Source organism: Gopherus evgoodei, chromosome 11 (genome assembly GCF_007399415.2).
Source record: "Gopherus evgoodei ecotype Sinaloan lineage chromosome 11, rGopEvg1_v1.p, whole genome shotgun sequence".
NCBI lineage: Eukaryota > Metazoa > Chordata > Testudines > Testudinidae > Gopherus > Gopherus evgoodei.
In genome coordinates this window covers 33,727,586-33,749,404 of record NC_044332.1, presented here as the reverse complement: position 1 = coordinate 33,749,404, position 21,819 = coordinate 33,727,586, and the positions used below count along the sequence as shown (strand labels likewise).

The 21,819-nt window shown below is 40.2% G+C and overlaps 1 protein-coding gene across 8 annotated transcripts in view; it reads right to left on the bottom strand.

Moving 5' to 3' along the window:
* PDE1A (phosphodiesterase 1A) overlaps positions 1–21,819 on the bottom strand; it is a 283,981-nt gene that overhangs the window by 202,893 nt on the left and 59,269 nt on the right. Inside the window, exon 1 of one of the 8 annotated variants that reach the window (XM_030580761.1) lies at positions 15,443–15,831. The exons of the other annotated variants lie outside the window; for them this stretch is intronic. Within the exon in view, the coding sequence (XP_030436621.1) occupies positions 15,443–15,495 (53 nt within the window). The 5' untranslated portion in view covers positions 15,496–15,831. Of the gene's footprint in view, positions 1–15,442; positions 15,832–21,819 lie in introns of those variants that run through there. 8 annotated transcript variants of the gene reach the window in all.

The following is a 21,819-nucleotide window of genomic DNA, read 5'->3' as shown; positions in this document are numbered from 1 at the left end:
TTGGAGTAAATTTAAGGAGTCAGTGGCTCTTGACAAAAAACATACAGATGAATTACCAAGCCTATAAAGGTCAGCAGGAGAGTGACTAAAATACTAATCTAGTTTCAGTCTCACTCTTTTTCATAACAACCCATCGAGGTAAAGTTCACGATGATGTAATGTCACACAGAATGGCAGCAACACATATAATAGGTCACAAGAATTACTATAGGTGCAAAGAGTGTTTCACTACTGTCACTGTGCAACTTACTGTACATATCCATAACATGAAGGAATTAACACATTCATAAATATATATATATGGTTTCATGTGAGGGTCAGGATTCTTATAGAAACATTACTGACCATTTGCTAATTAATGTGTCAGTTTACCCATACACTTGGCTTACTTTTCCACCATGATCACAACCACCCCATCATCTTTCCTTGTCACCACCTCCACATCTGTGGACATATCCTCTCCAGCTCATACCATTTCCCTCTTCTAGCTCTTTTCTCCTCTGAACAACACTGCACCAAACTCTTCCCATCCATGTAGCCATCATCACTGCCCTCCTCATCCTTCCCAACCATCTTCCCATCTGATTTTGACTCCTAGCTTTCCCCAATCATCCTCATCAACTTCAGTTTCTATAGTGATATTCCATCTGACTGCTTAGTCTCCTGTTTCTTCATCCTCATTTGCCCACTTGACCATCAACACTGAGTTCACTCTCCAACACACCAAAATGACTACTTTCTTGACCTTGCTTTCACTAAATACTCAAAAGTCTCCCAATACCAGTTTCCTCAGTCATACAGCACTACCTACCTGTCTTTTCCACCAAGCACTTTTGTGATTGCCAGTCAGTCTATGTCCATGACTTCTCTGCCACTCTCAACCTCCTCTTCCATGCTTTCCCCCAACTTGACTCGGTTGTCTACTCACTCCACTCCACTGTCCAAATCATGCCGGACTCTTTTGCCCCTCTCCCCCACAGCAACGTCTACCCCCACAACCTCAGTTCACACACACCCCCCAGCATCCATTTCCTCTGATCTTGCAACACAATCTGAGCGCCTCTCAAAAAAGACTCCATGACCAAAACAGATTTCTTACACTACCAAATGATTTTCTCCTTCATCTGTTCTGCCATCCTCCTCATCAAGCAGCACTACTTATCCGTTCTCTTTGAATCCCACACCACAGTCCCAGCAGTTTATTCACTCCTTTTGACTCCCTCCAAAAATCCTCCCCCAGGGGCCTCAATGAGCAGGATATTGCCAACTTTTCCAAACTTTCCCCTCCACAAATCACTCTCTTTCATTTGCCACTTATCACTCTCTTCTCCCTTTTCCTGTCTCACTGAAAGTTCTCGCCTGCTTTCCTCCTCCACCCTCTACACTTGCCACAGCGACCTAACCCCCTCCCACCTTGTGATCATCCTGGCCACAACTCAATGCCTTCTTCACCTTCATTAACGTCTCACACTCATCAGGTTTCTTCCCGTCACAATACAAGTAGACTATTGCCTTCCCCATTCTAAGAACACTCAGCTTTGAATCCCCCTCTATTTCCAGCTACTGACTAACCTCTCCCTTCACCTCCTAACTCATTGAACAAGCTGTCTATAACCACCGCCTTGAGTCCCTCTCCTTCAATCAAAATTTCTTAGCTTGGAAGCTCTTTGGGCCAGGTATCTTTTATTCTGTGTTTGTAGAGCACTTAGCAGGTAAGGCTTCAGTTCTGACTCAGGCCTCTAGATGCTAGCATAGTAGGAATAACTCATGACACTAAATGTCAGATACTTGTTTGTTATACTGTAATAAGCTACAAAACTAATAAACTTTACTAGAGGCCTTTTAAAATGATTTATAAGTATCCATTCTGCAGAAGTCGCATGGAAATATTTTGTGATGGTTTATTCTAGAAGGAATATTACTTGTACAAATATATAATCAACAAATCATTTTGTCATTACTGCAGTTCCTCTTTGCATTCATGTATCCCAATATGGCTCACTTATTCACAGAATAGTCTACTAATTTCAAAACTGTACAACGAAGTAATGGAAAATATTTTTCTTTCTATGTGTAATATTTGCATCTTGTTAAAACAATAAATGTTAAGTGTCTGGAATTTCAAAACCTTTTGCTGTTGTTCTTGTTTTTCACCTCTTCCTACTGAAGAGGTGGTTCTCAGCCTCTGAATTCAGTAAGATTACCACAGCAGGACACAAAACCCAATGGTGACATTTCCAGTGCACCTATATTTCCAATGTACAGCATAACTATGAATTAAGGAGATTCTATTCCTTTAATACTATTTTTGCATACTAGCAACTTAGTTTAGAAAATCAGACCTATGTTGATTTCAGATCACATAAAAGAAGACAGGCACCTCTTTAATATTCATTAATCCTGCTATAACAAAGGTCATACCAGCTAGATCTGGTATTAAATGTCAGCCTTAGCATATACAGTTGTCTATCATGATCAAATTATTTAAATTCACAGCTTTTGGATGAATTCTAAATTATACTCAAGAGCAGAACTAAGTAAATATTTTTGTATTGTTACAAGAGTCACAACGCTTTCTGCAATCAGTTTCCTGGTCTCTTTATTGACTCTGCAAAATTTCTTGGTAACTGTCAGTATTTCTTCGCAGGCACTATATTCATATTAAAATGCTTAGTAGCATTTAAATTCCTTTTAAACAGCAGTTTTCTATGTCTATCTTTACCTGCTTTAAAAAAGTAAATTTAATATGGTTCCCATTCTTAGGTGACTAGACAGCTTGTGTCATTTTTTCCATTATTAGCTTTTATAATGTACATAAAAGGAGAAATATCTGAGAATAAAAAGTGTACATTTGTGAGCATGAACTGCTTTAATGGAAAATTAAACAGCATTTCAGAAGAGAGCTCAAGATTTCCATAGCATTCAGTGCTAAATAGAACGTTGGCTTGGATCTCTCTCTGTTATTCCCTCCTGGTTTGCAAATGATTTTAATGACTTTATCTGCTGACTTCTTTAAGGTTCAGCCAAACATTTCATATACACAAAGTACATTGAAACATTGAGTCTGGGGAAGAAAACTGAAACAAGTATTTGAAATTCAGTGTTGAGGCTGAACCATATCCATACCACTGACTTCTAGATTCTAGACATACCATGCTTGCATGCTGCTGCCATACGTACTGTAAATTTCCAAAGGTATTAAGATCCCATCTATTCTCACTTAGCCACTTCTCTTCCCATGTCTACTGTCTGAACTGAAATCAGATCAGTTCTTACGTAAAGGTAAAAGAAAGTAATCTAATTTAGACACCATTTCATTTAAATCAGTTTTTCCTCACAAAAATAACTGAAAATCTATTTGTTCATTTTACACTGGCATGAGTTGTATACAAACATTTGGACAACGGTGTCAATATACCTAAATAGTTTTAAGATAGAAAAGCAAATTATGATATTCCCTTCCTCACATGTCTTTAACTGCTCTTGCATCTATCTCCTTTCATCTCTGTACAGAACAAACACTCTTTTATATTCTGTCGTCTTAATGGCATCACCTTGATCCCACCTATTTAAAATTACTGCCCTGTCTCTCCTTTCCTACAAAATACTTGAGCATGCCATCTGCCCTCACTATCCAGACTTCCTCTGCCTCCTCTCACTGGGATCTCCTATGGACTGCCTTCCAATAAAACTGCCTTGACTATGTTTCTAAGGCCTCCTTACTGAGCCAAAGCACATTTCTATTCTTATAAAACATGATTCTGATTTCACACTTGTGAGAATTGGGACTTGAAATCAATGGAGTTACAGGGCTGATGACAGTTCCAATCATATGATCTCCACAGAGACACGACCTTACAAGACCTCTCTCTCTTGGCCTGCTCGGGGGCCCAAAAACCCAGCCACACGGCACTCGCCGAAAACACACAGACCAAATGCAACACACAACTCACAAAATCCTTTTATCTCCCCACAGGATCTGCAGCTGCTTTCTCCAAAACTCCCATTCACCTTCCATCTCTTATTTGGAAAATCCTCATCCTCTCTTCCCCCTCATTTTTATTGGCAAACCTCAAAAGTTATGTCCTTGTCCTCGGTCTAATCCCCCTCCCCCTTTGTGTAACCTCCTCTGCTTTCATGGGTTTACCTACCATTTTTCTGCCACTGACTGTCAAATCAACCTCTCAACTCCTTATCTCACATCTCAAGCTCTCTTAGACATCTCCTCCTGCATATCCCATCAGCATTTCAAGTTCAATCTATCCAAAACAAAACTATTCTCCTTCCTTTTCTATCACTATTCACTAGAGGCTCACACACTTCACTGCTTCTGGAGCCCAAGCTCAATGCACTCACAATGGGCTCCTTGCATTCCTCTATTCCCCACACAAGATTCTGGTGTGCCATCCTGCCCACACCTACTCTAGTGCAGAGACTTTCTACAATGTCCCCAGTACCGTCCCTCAGACCTAAGGCTCTGCATACCCATCCATGCCAGGATCCCCCATTCTCATCCCCCATGCCAAGGCTCTGTGTGTGCCTTCATTCTCCCTCTCTTCCCTATGTCAGGGTCTCTGTATTCCCCCATTTTCACCTCCCCTATACCAGTCTCCCCAATTTTCCCCCCTTCAAAGCCCCTGTCTTGCCCTGGATTGGAAGGCTTGGACAGAAAGCTGGTGCCCTCTCTTTCTCTCTTCCTTTCAGTGTGTAGGTTTTTGGGAAGTGAGAGATGCTAGAGAGATGAATGAATAAAGTTTGATTCCCTCTCCTTTCCATCTAGCTTCCCCTTCTGGCTGACAACCAACCCCACAACCGTTAGGCATCTCTCAGGAGGGAGAGCAAGTAATATTTTTTTAATTGCTCAGGCATGTTATACATGTTCCCTGTGTGCTACCCTTCCGTTTCCGGGACATATCTAAATATGTAAATAGTTAAAATTATATAATGTGTAACTTGTTAAGGTATTTATTGTCTTGCTGACTGGGAGAGGAGTCATTCGGGGCATTAACATTTTAAACTCTAGTGGGACAATGGTTACAGTTGAAATGGGTTCTTGTGATGGAAGGCTTCATGTGTCCTTCACGTCTCCCTTCTGGTTTTCTGATTAGTGATTTTGGTGACAGTTCGGCTCACTGGTGCCTCAGATATTCCCTCGTGTTTTAAAATTGGTTTTAAAAAGATCAATTGTCTACACTACATGAAGACAAACAAAGAAATGTTATCAAGTTGAGTGCAGGGTCTTGCTTCGCTCGGCCAACGACTCAAACCCTTCACCTCTTCTCCCAGGCTCACAGCCTCAGTGCTATTTTTAAAGCCATTTTCTCCATCTCTCTCCACTAACCTCTGTTCCCACATAACCAGTACGTTCAATCTCACCTTCTACAACCATCATCATCTTGCTGCCACCTGCATCTCGACTTTCCTTCCCTTCCACTGTCCCACCCCATCTGGCTCTCTATACTGCTCACAGACCGTTTTTCCTTTCGCTCCCACTACATTCTTCTCCCAGTCTCATCTTCACACCTTTCTTTTCACACTGCCCCTGTGCATGGAGACATTTCCCTCCCTCCTCTTTTGACTTCTTCCCATAACCCACTTCTTCCATGAAGACTCCCCAGGTCAGTCTCCTCACCTTCCTGCCTTGTGAAGTAACCATTTAATGAAATGTCATTTTAAAAATTAAGTGTTAAACAATAACTTTGGGTTCAGACATCAGTGATCCTGTTGTACTCACACAGGAGCATAAGGGAATGTGAACCCCCAACTTATCCCCTGCACAATCTTTTGGGATCACTACTCCCCACCATAAGCAAGCAGGTGGGTAGAACATGCCCGGGGGGGAGTAGGCTGAGCCTTAAGCTTCACCCCACCCAACACACTGGTCAGCAGCGCTGAGGTGGTGCAAGATGAGGAGTAAGATGTGTCCTGTAAAAAGCTGCAGTAAAATAGTTTCCCATTAAAGCAAGGAGCACTGATTTCTGAAGCAGTGCATGGACATGTGGCCCTTTGCTCAGGGCTAGAAGCAAAGGGTGTTTCTAGATCCCAGGGAATAATCAATCACTTAATTAAGTGTATGTGCTACATTCACGTACAATTAGCAACTAACTGATCACTAGCAATAATGGCAGACAATGTACATTTGTATTAGTTACAGTACATAATTCCATATGAACCTGTTAAAACTGTAGCACATCTACTTATTAATGACATACTGTGAGGATTAGGGAGGATAACAGTTTGGACACATTTGAAGACAATTGTTTAAGTGAAGGGGATAAATAACCCATTTTAACAAGCACTCTCTGAATTGCTCTAAAATCTTTTCCTTTTCTAGGCTGCTTACTTAAACAGTAAATGATTCCATTTTGACTGCCTCAGCTCTTTAAATGATGTTCTTCCTGAGTGGGTAGGGTGGTACTGATGCATTTACCCTAGGTTAGAAGTTAGCTAAAGACATGTTCTGTGAGATGAACAGTTATTTACACAAGAAAGTATTTTGACATCAGCCCACTTCAATATAATATTCTAATAATGGGAAAATATCATGTGACATGATAAAGCCACCCATACATAAGTGAATTGCTTCCTTGTTATTGTCAACCACTTCATAGGACTCTGATTTGGCATCTTTTCCATGGACTTATTAAAAAGGTGCCAATTTTTGGTATACTCCTCCTGACAAATATTAACAAACCAATAGGCCCTGATTCAGGAAAGCATTCCTATGTAGCACATGCATAAGTATTGTTCTGAACTGGGGCCACAGGGAACTAGAGATCTTGACCCACAAATAGAACGATTTTAGTAAATAAGATTGAGCATTCACGCTTTCCCACATGGGTGGGTACACTTGCCTGTAGTAAAACTGTTGAGTATTTTGAGCTTCAAGAAACAGCAAAGAGCCATGTAAGGGCATTACATCGCTGGCTGGAAAGGAGAGTTATTTTTTGCTAGAAAATAAATTTTAGTATATTGTTTAAGGGGGAAAAGGAAAGACTTTGCCAACAAATAAGGTCTGAAAGAAAGCATGCAGTCTCTATAGTTTATTACACTGCAGTTAAGTAAAACAAACCAAAAGCTACTTTATTAGCTTATAAATTGCAACACTATAAATATTTTCTAAAAACCGAACACCGTACAGAAATCTGGAGGATATGACTGTCACGTTAGTGTACAGCATTAGTGGAATTGCCTACCTACACATGGCTGATGTAAAAATCCCCATTGATTAGCTTCCACCCTGGAACAGCAGAGAGGTTTGGTACACAACTTTTGAACTTGATTTTAGCTACTCATGAAAATACCCAGGCAGGGTTCTGCAAAATAATGAGCCTGCTAAACTCAAAGTTCTCTTGTTCTTTTGGCAAGAAACAGCAGCTTTGGGATATTTGGACTGGGAAGAGAAGTTAGAGACTCCAGCTATTCCCTAATCTAATTAATTTGTTTATAATATGTACACAATTCCTATTTACACAGAGCAGAAGTGACAGAAACAACAAGACTACAAACAGGTAATTCCACATGCAGAAGCCACAGACAAGACATTGCTGTGCCTGGTCCTGTCGCTGGAAAAATCAGCTCCCTTTCTAACCCTCTTTGATTTTCTCCTGCTTTCAGCGTGATGTCCCCATGTCTGTCTGTCCCTGGTACTCTATGGAAAAAATCCCTCAGTCCAAAGCACAACAGGGCTTCTGCTTACAAGATGTGGCCCTATAGGCATCACCACGATACAAGTAACAAATATGACAAAGGGCTTGAGCAGGCTTCTGTGCAAGTTTCCATACAGAAAAAAGAGTGCGCGCTTGACCAAAACTATAGCCATATGGGGTGATTTTGAAAGGCATACAAAAAAGGCAGCTAGGTGCCCAACCCCCAAGTTAGGCACCTAATTCTCATCTGTGCTTTTGAAAATCTCCTCTCCCTGACAATGGGGCTCTAGCCAGCTCTAGTGGAATCCTTTGGGCAAGGGTCTCTGAATCAGACCCTCTGCTAATGTCAATTAGCACAGCTTCATGGACATCACTGGGGCTACATTTACACCAGTCGACGAGCTATGTTGAGGCTACCTGTGTTTAACCCTATCTATGGAGAGCTTCATATCAAGCAGTTACTATTATTACCAATAGCAGTAAATCATTTTGTTTAAAAAATAGTTTTGTTGTTCACATATCGTTATATTGGCTGAGGAAATATGCTGTGTTTTTGAAAATGATAGCTGAGACACTGAGATCTGTCCAGTCAAATTGCATTATGTGATGTTGCCTTATTGAATAGAATGGGGTTGTCTGGCAGAGCAGGTAATCCAGGACATAAACCGTATATAATCAGATTTTAAAAGGTAAACACTTCAGAAAATTGGCTTTGACAAGAATAATCATAAGGGTCTTTTCTTTTTCCTTTTATTAAAGAAATGCTTTATTGCTTCTACTATATGAAATTTTTTCCACAGGTAAATTTCAAAGGGCTGGCCATCTTAAAGTCTACCTCATGTGGCTGTGCTGTTACTTGACTTCATGCCAAGCCATTTAGTATCTCTAATGAGGAATCACTATTTACAAGTGAAAAATAATTTTTCACTTTTAAGACTCATCCATTTATTTTGGAATATTACCACCTTAACTTCAAAATTACATTCACTTAGTACAAAATACATGCCTGATCTGTGCCTGCAAATTCCATTTGCAAGACATAGACTGACATACACTGGTACACACATGAACATAATCCACCATGTATATCACAATTAATATCTAAAAAGCTGCTAGAAGCTAGGGATAGGTAACTTAGCTGCTCCATTTTTATCTCTGAACTTTCCCTGCACTATTAGGATTATTGAAGCAGAACCAAATGTGCAGAATATCTTTTTTTCTCAGTGTCCCACAAAAAGGACATACTGCACACTCTTAATCTAACTTGTTGAGATTTTGTCCAATCTCATGCAATTACAAAATTTATGCTACCAGACCAACTGCACCAATTATTTGTTGTTTTGTTTGTCCATCAGTGCCATCTTAAGTGCAAGCTTTGTCTTTTCATGGAAAGCCAGTGAGTGGGAAGTATTTTCTTATCTCTGATAAATTATTGATCTGAATTCCTTTCATCTTCTGTAAAACAGAATTAAGTTATCAGCATGGATGGTTATGTATAAAATAGCATGTGTGTCAACAGTTCATTAATGGCATTCCATTCAACTCAATGACTGTCCCTCTATCTTATATATAAGATCCAGGAAAAGTCTTGTGAGTGGATATAAGACCATTGTAATAAAAAAAGCAAACAAGGTGATTTGAATTTTGGAGGAGAGCATGGTTTAGCAAAGCATGGCACTCTGGAGTTCTATATTCTACCACTGATTCTCTGTGTTATCTTTGGCAAGTCCATTAGCCCCTTTGCCTCAGTTTCCTCACACGTATTTACCTACCTCACAAACACACCATGAGAATTAATACAGCAAGATGCTTTGAGATCCTGATATGAAAGGGTCTAATATGCGCAAAACATATTTTGTTCTTCAGTTTCAAAATCTTTATCAAATGGGATATTCTCTCTTTGCAAAGCCAGAAGTGGTTTGGATCCAGCTAGACTCTGATCTAAAATACTAAATTTGGAGGGAGGGTGGTTGTTTGTTTGTTTTTTGCCGTGTGGGAAAGACAACCGGCTTTGGTGTTGGCCTATCTCTGACGATGATAGACGAGAATAGGCGGCTAAAGGATTAAGGTCTGCTGGTATCTAAGGTATGGAGACCAAAGACAAGATTACAGATCTGAAGCATGGCCTAGTAATTTGGGCACTAGCCTGGCACATGGGAGACTTGGGGTCAAGTTCCTGCTCCAGTGCAGACTTCTTGTGTTACCCTGAGCCAGTCACCTAGGGAAGTGAGGCACAGAGAGACACTCTGTAAAATGAGGATAAGAGCACTTCCCACACCTCAGAGGGGTGTTTGTGGAGAACTACATTAAAGATTGTCAAGTGCTCTGATACTACAGCCATATAAAAGTATTTTACACAGAAATAATGGTCTTTCCTGAGCTTACACATCAGTGGTTAAGGAAGCTATCTGCCCTGAAATAGCATTAACATTTAGAATTTTGGAAAGTTTGAGGCTCCTCTATATCTGAAAGTGGTATATTGGAGCAGAGAAATGCTTTCTAAACAGACTGCCCACTCCTTTGAATATCCAACTGCATTGCCTGGTAGACAGCTTGTCTGCTGGGTCCTGACCATCTGCTGAATTCAAGTCCCCTACCACTAGGTAGTCTCCAGAGCACAAGAAATTTAAGGTCAGCAGCTGATGTGATCTAGTTGGGAGGCTACTCTGCAATGAATCTTTAAAATTAGGTGGGTTGTGGATTCAGAGAGATGAAGATGAGTACTGCTAAAAGATAACAGTAAAGAGGAGCCAGGAGTTGTTGCTGGCTCATGCATAGGAACGAGGAGCGAGTCTCAAAAATTCATCATCAGTTTCAGATAAGCAGCCAACTTTTGGGACACTTATTTAAAGTGAACTTCCAAACCTTCTGCGTAGACTCATCCTCACCATTGCATCCTGATCAGATACATCAGTAGGAAAATATATTATCTAATTATTGATGGGTGAAATACTAGATGTTGTAGGTTCAGGCCATTCAGTTCAGAATAAACGTCCAAAAGCACTGATGCTTTTCTAGGGAGAAAAGCAGAGTTTATAGTTAAGGTATTGAAATGGGTACCAGCAAACATGAGTTCTAGTCCCAGCTCAGGCACAACTTCCTCTGTCCCTGAACCTCCCTGTGTTTCAGTCAGGGCCAGTGCAAGGAAGTTTCACGCCCTAGGCGAAACTTCCACCTTGCACCCCCCACCCAGCTAACCCCGCCACCCCATGGCAGCTAACAGCCCCCCACCTGGGGAGCCCCCTCCACAGCAGCTACCCCCCGGCCCACCACAACAGCTAACCCCTCTCCACCCCGTCCCCCCACGGCAACTAATCCTGCCCGGGGAGACTCCCCTGTCCCCCCACGGCAGCTAACCCCATCCGGGGAGATTCTCACCCATCTCCCCGTGGCAGCTAACCCTGCCTGGGGAGACTTCCCCCACCCCCGCCACGGCAGCTAACCCTGCCTGGGGAGACCTCCCCCACCCCCGCCACGGCAGCTAACCCTGCCTGGGGAGACCTCCCCCGCCCCCGCCACAGCAGCTAACCCTGCCTGGGTTTTCCCCCATCCAGCTCACCTCAGCTCCGCCTCCTCTGCTGAGCATGCTGGCACCGCTCTAATTCTCCTCCCCGCCCAGGCGTGCAGCGCCAATTGGAGGAGACTTAGAGCAGAGGCTGTGTGCTCAGTGGAGGAGGCAGAGTGGAGGTGAGCTGGGGCAGGGAGCTGTTCCCCTGTGCGCCCCCTCCGTTACTGCGGGTAGCCCTCCCTGCGCACCCCCCTCCCCCAGCTCACCTCCACTCCACCTCCTCGCCTGAGGGGACTTTTAGGCGCCCCCAAACACTAGGCGCCCTAGGCGGCCGCCTAGTTTGCCTAAATGGTTGCACCGGCCCTGGTTTCAGTTTCTTCATCTGTATAATTGGAATAGTATTAGCCAGGCTCACAGGGGTATGGGAGGCATTGGGGTAGAGAGAGAAGTGTTGTAAAGATAAAGCATTTGTATTTTAAAAACACACTTAAATCCTTGGATCTAAGGTACTACTGTATATATATCAAATGCAAATTCTTATTTATTACCCAACCTTCTTTATTCTGGAAGTCTCACAAGATCAAAGTTTCTTTGAAACAATTCTGGTATTATCTATTTCAGGCAGCATGATGATACCAAAAGAACAATCTCCCATGGTACTGTGATCCTTCTGTTTCCAGTCTCAGTCAGGACCAGGAAAGCCAGAGTTGCATGAAGAAAAAAAATAGGTAAATGGTTTCCAACTGGGGAAAGGGTTAGCTTCAATACAAGCTTTGAGCAAATATTTGGGTTGATTTATATTTTCATTAAAATGACAGAAATTTGAGAATAAAAATACCTATTAGGTCATTTACTCCATGCCCATACCAGCACTGAATTTATTCCCTACAATGTATTTTATAAAGCTTTTTTCTAGTCCAGTTTTAAAAGTCACAGCTATGGGGACCCAACTTTGCTTTTCTTGGGAAAGTTGATTTTGATTATTAGCGGAAGTAATTCACCCATCTGCACAAGATGTAGCAGATTTAGTAATAAATACTGAATGTCCTTGTAATGAATATTAATATAAAAATAATGCATATCCAAGCCATGAGTTGTGTTATTTAAATTCCTTGTTCTGTTTATCAAACTGTTTTAATATTAAGGGATAGGTGAATCTCAAAATATTTGGAAGTTTGGTTTTGATAAGACTGCAAAATTTTGGAGGCTTATCTGAATATCTTAGGTCTCGAAAGCTGTGTGGAATTTTTAAAGAGCTCTCCCACACATGCACATATATAAGAAATATTTGGTACTTTCCATTTCTGGCCCAGCTAGAGTGGACCACAAGACCAGCCTCTCCCTCATTTTAGTATCAAATGTGGGAAAATGAACTTGAAATTCTATTTCCTATTTATTTGTAGGCTTTAAGATGCATCAAGACCTCTAGAAGATATAATTCTCCTCCCTTATCCTGTTTAGAGTGTTATTTGTCATAAGGAATTAGTGACTGAAGGTTGTTTGGGGGGCAAATATTCAATTTTATTCTTATTTTTAGCAGAACTGGTTTGTCCAGCCTTATTTAACATTAATGTAATTTGTATATCCACTGTGAATGCAACTTTAGTTAGTAAGGAAAGTGTTTCATATGCACTTGTTAAGATCAACTATAGCTTTCAACAGTGATGATTTGTATGTATTGTAAAGTGTCTGATAAAAATGAGACACAACATAGCCAGGTAATACAGTTTTTGTATTAATGGGGCTGATAGATCAACATGTTTTGAGGGGGAAAGTCTTTGAATGAATGATTAAGCTACCAACTTTATAGTTTGTACCTAACGAAACCATCTAATCTGTACTTTCAGAAATGCCTGTTTTAAAAGAAGTGTGGTCTAAAGCCTCACAGTTCTGATTACACGTACTTTGTTTTGCAAGACAAATGGTCCCCAAATTTTGAAGGAAAATAAACACAACAAAAAAACCCACAGTTTAATAAATTTATAATTTTGCTAGAAATCGTCTCTATCATAACAAAACAGTAACCCTCTAACCCCCTTTTTTGTACTACGACTACAGGGATTTTAACAGGCCACTTCAGCTTGAATGGTCCCTTAGTTCAGTATAAGCAGTTATCACGTATTCTATCTGCTAAATCTTGAATTTGGCTGTGACACTCTTAGTACCTTTCCCAGACCTGAAGAAGAGCTCTGTGTAGCTTGAAAGCTTGTCTCTCTCTCACCAACAGAAGCTGATCCAATAAAAGATATAACTTCACCCACCCTGTCTTGCTAATATCCTGGGACCAACATAGCTACAATATTTCATATGATAAGATCTTTATTTACCGCATATGATGATTTTTATGTTGCAAGGAGATTTTGTTCCTATTTGGTCTTGACTGACGGAACACTTCTTAAAAAATTTCTGTAGTAGATACACAGTTTCTGTGGCTGAGAAGTAATTGCTACTCAGTGAAATCTTAGGGTGCCGTCCATGTTAGGGTTTTTTAGTTCGACGGCCGTGAAGTTGCCAGCAGTAGCAATTAGCTGTTCATCATTTAGAACAGATTTGGGGGAATGGGTTTGAGAGAAATGCTGAATAATAAAAGTAAAAAAGTAATAAATAGAAATATTCTGTCCATTTAATATTTACTCCCAGAAGATGCTTAGGGAAAAATTCCATGAAGCAGCTACAGTAAACTATATGCCTCTGACTTAGCTACATCAGCCTTGAGCTCTGGCAGCAATTAAAGTCATCAGAGAAGTGCTCTAAACATACCAGGAAGTATATACTCATTCACCCATGACTATAATTGCTTCAAAAGACGGTGAAGAATGTGTGTTTTAGACAACATTTGTCAAAGCTTATTGGATAATTACTGAGCATCTTAAAAATAATTATAGATCTGTGAACAGATATATACTTTCCTGAAACTATTAATTTGAATGGAAAGGTGTCACATTAAGAAAATATTACACATTGTTTAATCTTCAGTCAAAACCTTTTAACATTAAAAATATTTGTCTTTGATCTAATAAATGCAACATATTCAGTTTTATTCATCATGAATATTGTGTGGCGAATCCAAGTTATTCAAGTTTATAGTTGCTATTCCAGCTATTTAATTTACACAATGCCTTAGAATGTTCTGGTTTTCTGCTGGTATCATATTCTAAAGATTCCTTCCCCCCAATATTTAAACAACAAACAGTAGAAAATCCTGGTACAAGTACTTGTCTGAATTTCCTCTGAAGCTCAGACACTAATGATTACTGTACTTGCATAGTTTATGACACAATTAAATTACAACCCTGTACATGCTATAGTGCCATCTATAATCTTATATTTATCTATCATATCAACACTCTGGCTACAATACCCTATCGATATCATTGTATTCTATCCAATAGGATTGAGCGCTGTCTTTAGGGGGTCAGTAGTAATAAACAAAAGTGTGAACTATTGTAGTTTTATTTGCTTTTTACAGCCATGAATCCCTGTTCAAAGCAGTAGAAAAATGCTATTCCCATGCAAGTTCACTAGCTTTCAAGCTAGATGAGTAAAGAGAGGATTTTTAGAGTATATGATGATGTTAGCCAGATCTACACCGAAGGACCTTTACAACTAATTAAATATACCAGAAATCAGAAAGTAAAGAGATAAAATAAAAACAATCTCCTAAATTACCAGGACATTTCACAGATTAAGATATACATAGAAAAGATCACACAAAACACAAAACTAATTCTGATTCATTAATCTTCCTCCTTCCCCATCTGAATAATTATTCCTATGAGCTAGCTATAAAATGTATAGTTTGATCACATGTAAAGCTTGGCTTTAAGTCCCTGTGAGCAAGCTACTTCACTCTGAAAGGTGTCTCATTTCCAGCATGAAAATTCTGCCATTCAGACATAATCAGCCAAACCAAGCAAGAACAATGTTCTGCATTTAAAAGGCTTAATAATTCAGAAAACATTCAGAGATGGCAGAGCTTTAGTAAATAAAAAAAAGTTTTTCAAGTGCTGTGCCTCTTTCACAAGGAAAATCTCTCATAAAAAAACCTGAAAAAGTTGATGAAGTAAAAAAAAAAAAGTCCACAAAGTTTCAATATAAGCTGAAAGAACAATTCCAAGTTACTAAAGCATCTAATGTTTTAGTGGGACACACCAAGTTAAACTTGAGGCTCAATCCATTGTACTATTTTCTTTGTTTCTGTATATTTATTAACGTAAGTTAATAAGTAAGTATGTAGGAGGAAGTCTGGAACATTTCAGTTCAAAGTAACAAGAGCATCACTTACCTAAAAATAGGTCTTTGGAGATGCTTTTTCTTGATTGTAACACAATCATCCATTTAAAGGGGGGGGGATGACTTCTTCCTGAAAATAACTCCAAAAAACCCAGGGAGTAATCTGGAAACTTGTTCTTAGCTACTGTGCTGCAGAGAGCACACAGAATGAATTTTTGGTGCTGGGGAAAAACTCCCTCCCTCTCTCTGATAGTTGAGCAAAAAAGGGCCATAGAGGCCACATAAGACAGGCACGTCTGTGCACTACCAAACCGTGCAGGCTATGCAAAAACACTGGAGTCAAGTTGATTGAAGCAGGGAATTGTACTGGATTCCTTTCAGCTGTGGAAAGAAAGTGTGAAACTTTGCCAAGTGTTACCCAGGTAAAAATGTGTTAGAGTATTCCAGCCATGAGAACACTTCTCGCACATGCTGGTCAAAGTCTTAAATGCAGTCTCTCTCTCTCTCTCTCTCTCTCTCAAACACGCTGTTCCGAGGCTCAACTTTTTCTTCAAAATAAAAGTTGTGCAGCTGCCTCAACATTCCCATGCAAGTACCTTCAGAAAGTTTGTTCTGCTAAAAAGTATACAAATTAATGAAGACTGATGGATCTTGTTTGTGGGGCTGGCTCCACTTCAAGAGATCGTAATTATTTTACAGTCTGGCTTTTATTCACTCTGAATGATATGTGGATAATAGCTATGCAAATTGAAGCACTGCTCATAATTTTTGGCACTCGTGACCTAATAACCTACAGTTGGCTGAAGCAGAGTATGGTGTTTGCAGCTGGTGGAACCATTACTACACAAACCCAGACCTTCTCTACGTGAGCGAGAAAAAGAAAGACTGCCGAGTTCAGTTGACTACACTAATGCACCACTGTTGTTTATACCAAAAGACTTCAGAGAATTCAAACAGATGAAACAAGATGTTAAGAGCTGACTGACATCAAACTAGCATAAATCAGGAGGAACTTAAACGGTAGTAATGCAATTAAACTGGGGTAAGTGAAATGGTAAAGAGGCCACAAAGAAAGCCATTGTAATTTTATTTTTTGTGACGTTAAGATTGATATTCCACATGATTAAATTATACAATGTAAACAAAACCAAATTAAATCTGGAGGTGTCATAAATACAGCAGCACAACCAAACAGCAGGATAAGTCATGCCAAGATGTGTCCTAGATTTTTTTTAAGTGTTTAGGTTAAAAAAAACCACATTGCATATTAAAAATTATTAATTCTGCAAAATTCCCATGAAAGAACAATGCATATAATCAGTAAGAAATACTATTTAGGTTTTTACACTGCTCCCGTCACAGTGGTATCTGAGCAATTTAGTGCTCACTCTCTCATTGTGCAGGCCTCCTAGTAAAATCTCAAATGTTCTCTTGAAAGACATCCCCTTGAAATCTCATCTACCGCTTACTGGCAACCACTTCTTCCTTAGACTCTTGCAGAGCAATTTTCAGACACGCATGGCATGTAAGCGCTTATTTCCCATTGACTTTTCATGGCATTTAGGCATCTAGCTACCATTAGTGTCTTTGAAAATCTCTTCCTAGATTGGATATTTCTTGTTTATAAAGCAGATCAGTAGTTTCAGGTGGGTTGGCCAGGGAACATACAGAAACTGATCCCCTCACTATGAAAGATTCTGTTTCTGCATTAGCTGAATAATTTAAGCAGCAAATTTCTCTTATATGGAGAAAACCTAAGAGTATCTGCTGAGATCTTGCAGCCATTTAAAAAGGTCAGACAGATGGTTCTCTCCAGTCATTCACCGTAATCCAGTATTTTCTCCTATACTTCAGTTAGACCCAGATGTAGAGAAGAGTATGGAATCCTCTGAGATCATTTAGACACCCTGTAACTTTGCATTAAAATCCAGCTCCCCAAAATCCTCAGGCAGCTCCCCCAACAGCTATAGCCATGGACCACCCTGTCGGGGACAAGGTCACATTATGGAGGAGGATTCATTTCAGATGGAAGGAGTATAATTTATTTGTGAAATGCCTGTGTGGCTTAGAAAGGAATTATGCCAAAAAGAGTTCATCCCCCAGCCCCAACAACATGTGTAGAGGAACTTCAATGAGATCAGAGAAGGGACAGATTGTCACAAGAGTGACAGGGCCACCCTCCCATGCTCAGCAACTCCCACCTGTGTCCATCAGGTAAGGTTGGCCAAAATATTTATCAAAAATATTTGACATAAAATTTAGGTTTTGATGTAAAAACATCTTTCATAAGAACTGTCTGCTTTCCATGGAAAATTTAAACTTTGTGGGTGGATTAAATAATAAATATTATTATTATTAATAAATACAATAAAAAATAATAGAGGAACATCCAAACCCAAAAAGTTTCAATTTGAAAATGCCACTCTGATTCCTCATGGAAGCTGTACCATGTCTCACGTTACCATTCTCCTCTATGCAACTGGACCTCATCTCCCATGATTCATCACAGACAGGGACTCCCTTCGTGCAATCCAAAGCCTCGCCAAGAGAGGAGACTGCGGTGTATCATCAGAGATGTAGTCCTGCTAGGAAACCAAACCCGTAGGGGAGAATGGGGATGTGAGGCACCTTGGTAACATTTCAAAATTGTATATTTCAGTTTTCATTTCAAAGTTTTTGACAAAGATGTTCAGTTTTTTTTATTTTTCACCGAAAAAATCTAAATTTTCTATGGGGGAAAAAACCCCAAATATTTTCTGACCAGCTCTATCCATTAGGTTTTACACTCCCTCATCTACCTGCTTCCACACTATTAGATGCAAAAATGTGGATTTAGCTACTTAACTATAAGCATCTGCATTGGATATTTTGGGCTTTAATTCACTGAGTGTCATAGTTTTTATTTAGCATACAAAGGAATTTACAGGTGTTAAACTTCCTCATATTGTTCACAAAGTCCAACAGATATAATTGGAGTTAGATTTTTTTAAAGTCTATATTCTGGAATAATTACCTATAGCAATGGATTTCTACACTCATTTTTTAAAAAAGCCCAAGTCTGAAATTGAAAAGATTTAAATGAGATTGCCATCTCATCTTTCGCTTCAGTACTTTGCCACAGATTCTGTTTAGTCAATGCATAGAGGAAGTTAGTCTTTAATACGTAAATGCAAAAAATATTAGAATAGTCAATCAATGGTACTGTACCTTGCACAGCCTTTAGCAAATGTGTAGGTGGATATGCCATGTGCACAGGCAGTGAAATTCACTCCACCTGCACAAAGCCTGAGTATTCGACTTCTCCGTGGGGAAGAAAATATGGAGGAGCTAGGGAGGTGAAACTCACCTACCCAATCTAGGGTCACAATATGGGACTGCCTTTCAGTACTTGAGCTAGAATAGTAGTCACAGCAAGTCCTTGCTAGTTTCACTGGGCTCATGGGATCTCATTAGGATCCACAGCCCCATGGCTGGCCTGCTCTGAGACATCCCCCAGACTGTACCTAACTGGCCCTTCTGCACTGACATTGCATAGCCATGCAGCTGGGTGTCCTCTGGCATAGCCCCCTTGTAAGGTTTAAGTGACATGGGGGACTTCGTGTTAGCCCTGCATGCCAAGCGTAAACTTTATTCCGAGTGCAACATACCCAACATTACATTTGCTATATCGCACTACTGTCCATAAGTGTTTTAGGAATTCAGTTATAGCCACTCATATTCCTCAATAGGATTCATCAAGCCACAGATCAGATTCATGATGTTTCATCACCCAACAGCTCTACTGTGTTTGCATTGAGCTTATAGTACTCTAAGTACACACATGTGTAGGACATCCTCAATTTATTTCTGTGTGTTGATGTTAGCAAATGGAAAAAGACATTCTGAAACTTAACCTAATGACTTCCCAAACTTGGCAGTACTGGAGATAGGTGTGACTCATCCAGGCTCTGGATAGAAAAGTTTGCAAACTACTTACGATTGCAGTATGTGTGGTAAAGGTCTCTAAGATCTGGCTTTCTTTTTCACCTTTCATAAATATGAATTATACAATTCTCACTCTCAGACACAGACAGACAGAGCAGAGGCTTACGTCAAAGCCATCATGTAGGACATTTAATTTCCGTGCTAAGACTTTCCTGCTCATACAGGAGCACAGCGGCTTTGGTTTATGTTCTTGGTTTTTGTTTCAGATTTGCATAAGCCTAAATATTCAAAGCAAAGCTCACAGAAATTGGTGCAACTATTTCATAATGAGACCTGTGAACTTGGCTTTTACATCCTCATGAGCTCCCTGCTGCCGCCTTGTGTGGAAGGAACCTGATGTTCTGCAAGCCTGCCCCATCATCCTAATTGTGGGGCTGTTTGGGGAACAGGAAGTCATCGTCTACCATACTCTGGAGGAGAGGGGAATGACAAAGTGGCTCCCTGGAATTCCCAAGTGCCCAAGGCAAGAATCTTTGGGTGGGAAGGTGAGTCTGGGACCTGGAGCCCAAAACCAGAGTCACCACATGGTGATATTACAGTCTTACCTACTATATCTATTTAACAGACTGCATAGGCAGTCAGAGAAATGCCTGTAATTTTGTGGTTCAGTTCTTTTTAGAAGAGGAGCATACACAAGTAAAATCCATTTACTATCCTAGCCTATCTCCTGCTCAGCCAGTTCTTAGGTGTAGAGCTGGTAAAAATTTACTCCAGCAAGGAAAACCACATTATTATATAATCAGGAAGCCTGTAATTGCAGAAGCAGCCTGAGAAAAGGCAAGCAGCCATGATTATGATGTTTGACAGTGTCCAGTTACCCAGGACGAACTGGGAAAGGATGAACCTTCCTGACGGGTGGGAGAAGTTCTGAGAGCACGCAGCGGTCCTTTTAAAGTGCTTCCTTAAATCCACAGATAAGGGGAAACAATGCAATTGGCTGCTAATGTGGGTCTGGGAGAAAGCTAGATACATTTTAATACATATATTGTAATAGACCAAGTGGTCTATCAGTTGATTTGATAAATGTACCTACATAAAAGCTAAATCAACACCCACAATATGTCATTTTCTAACAAAAATGCAAGGGTCAAGCTTTCAGCCACTGTTGCCTCTCCTGAATTCTAGGGCTGCTAGAGCTCAAAATTGAATTACAGTGAAAATGTCTCACACCCACCACCAATGTATTGCTTGTTTTTGGAGTCAGACCACTTGGTGTTAACAGGCACTGTAACATGCAGGGACAAGCAGGACTCAAACTGACTGTAATCAACCACGGCAAAAGACAGAGGCACCATCAGTGTATCTCTAAATTTCAAGTTATTCATGCTGGGAATGACAGTGAGAAACAACCAAGTTGTATTCTATCTAGTACCAACTAGTCAAAAAGACAGTCACATTTTTTTTTGTGTCTAGGCAACTTAACCTAGGTCCTTTTAACTTTTTTTTTCTTTCTTTCCGTGGGAAAGAGGCCCTTCCGAAAATTTTACCCATAAGGAAAAAAATATCAAGTACTAGGCCATGGATTAGAGCAGTTTCCTGGGGAACACAACAAATACTACAATCAACACACTTCAAAGCTGGGCCACATCTACACTTTACAACCATTGTTGCCACCCACCCACCCCAAACAAGGCAAGAATAAGAATTTCTCCCAGTGGTTTCTTGCCAGTCTATATCATGATACAGTATAGATTCTTTCAAGTGAGCAAACCTCACTGAAACTCTTTTGATATCATGAACCAGAGCAGCATTCTTTTCCAATCAATATTTGTCTGTCTTCATACTAACTACATACCACTGAATTCAACAATGGATAACGATAGTCTATTCATTTCCTTGGAACCCACCCGCAACTTGCTGTAGGACCCAATCTTGCTCCTGTCTGATCACGAGGCAGCAGAAGACAGGAGCTGAGTCAGGGCCATTGAAAGGTGGTGTATGTTGGGTGCCAAAAGCCTGTTAGAGTTAGCTGCAATTATGTGGTAATGAGGGCGATGGCCCAGACTCCAGGGCAATACGCTGTAAAATATGCACTGTTTATGCTCCTGCTGACGCCAGTGAAGATGGACTATTGGCTATTGAAGTCAGTCACTTGTCAGTGTGAATAACTTTTCTGGAGAACATTTTCATTACTTTTATTTTTATTTATTAGGATTTTGTCAGTTTTCATTAGGATTTTATACTTGGCATTTTTAGTGGTGAGGAAAAGTAAGGGGAGGGAGGGGTTGGAGGGGAGAGACAGCAGGAAGGAGAAAATTCCTTTGGGATTTAGGATGCTAAAATAGTTCTGGGATACACAAGTCAAAACTGGCATTCCTGGCTCTGAGCCAGTGCAATATTATTATTGGCCATGGTGGACAAAATTTCAGTCTTTACTGGAATACATTATTATTGTTTTGTCATATGCTTTCTAAATGCATACATATAATGATGTCTGTATACTGA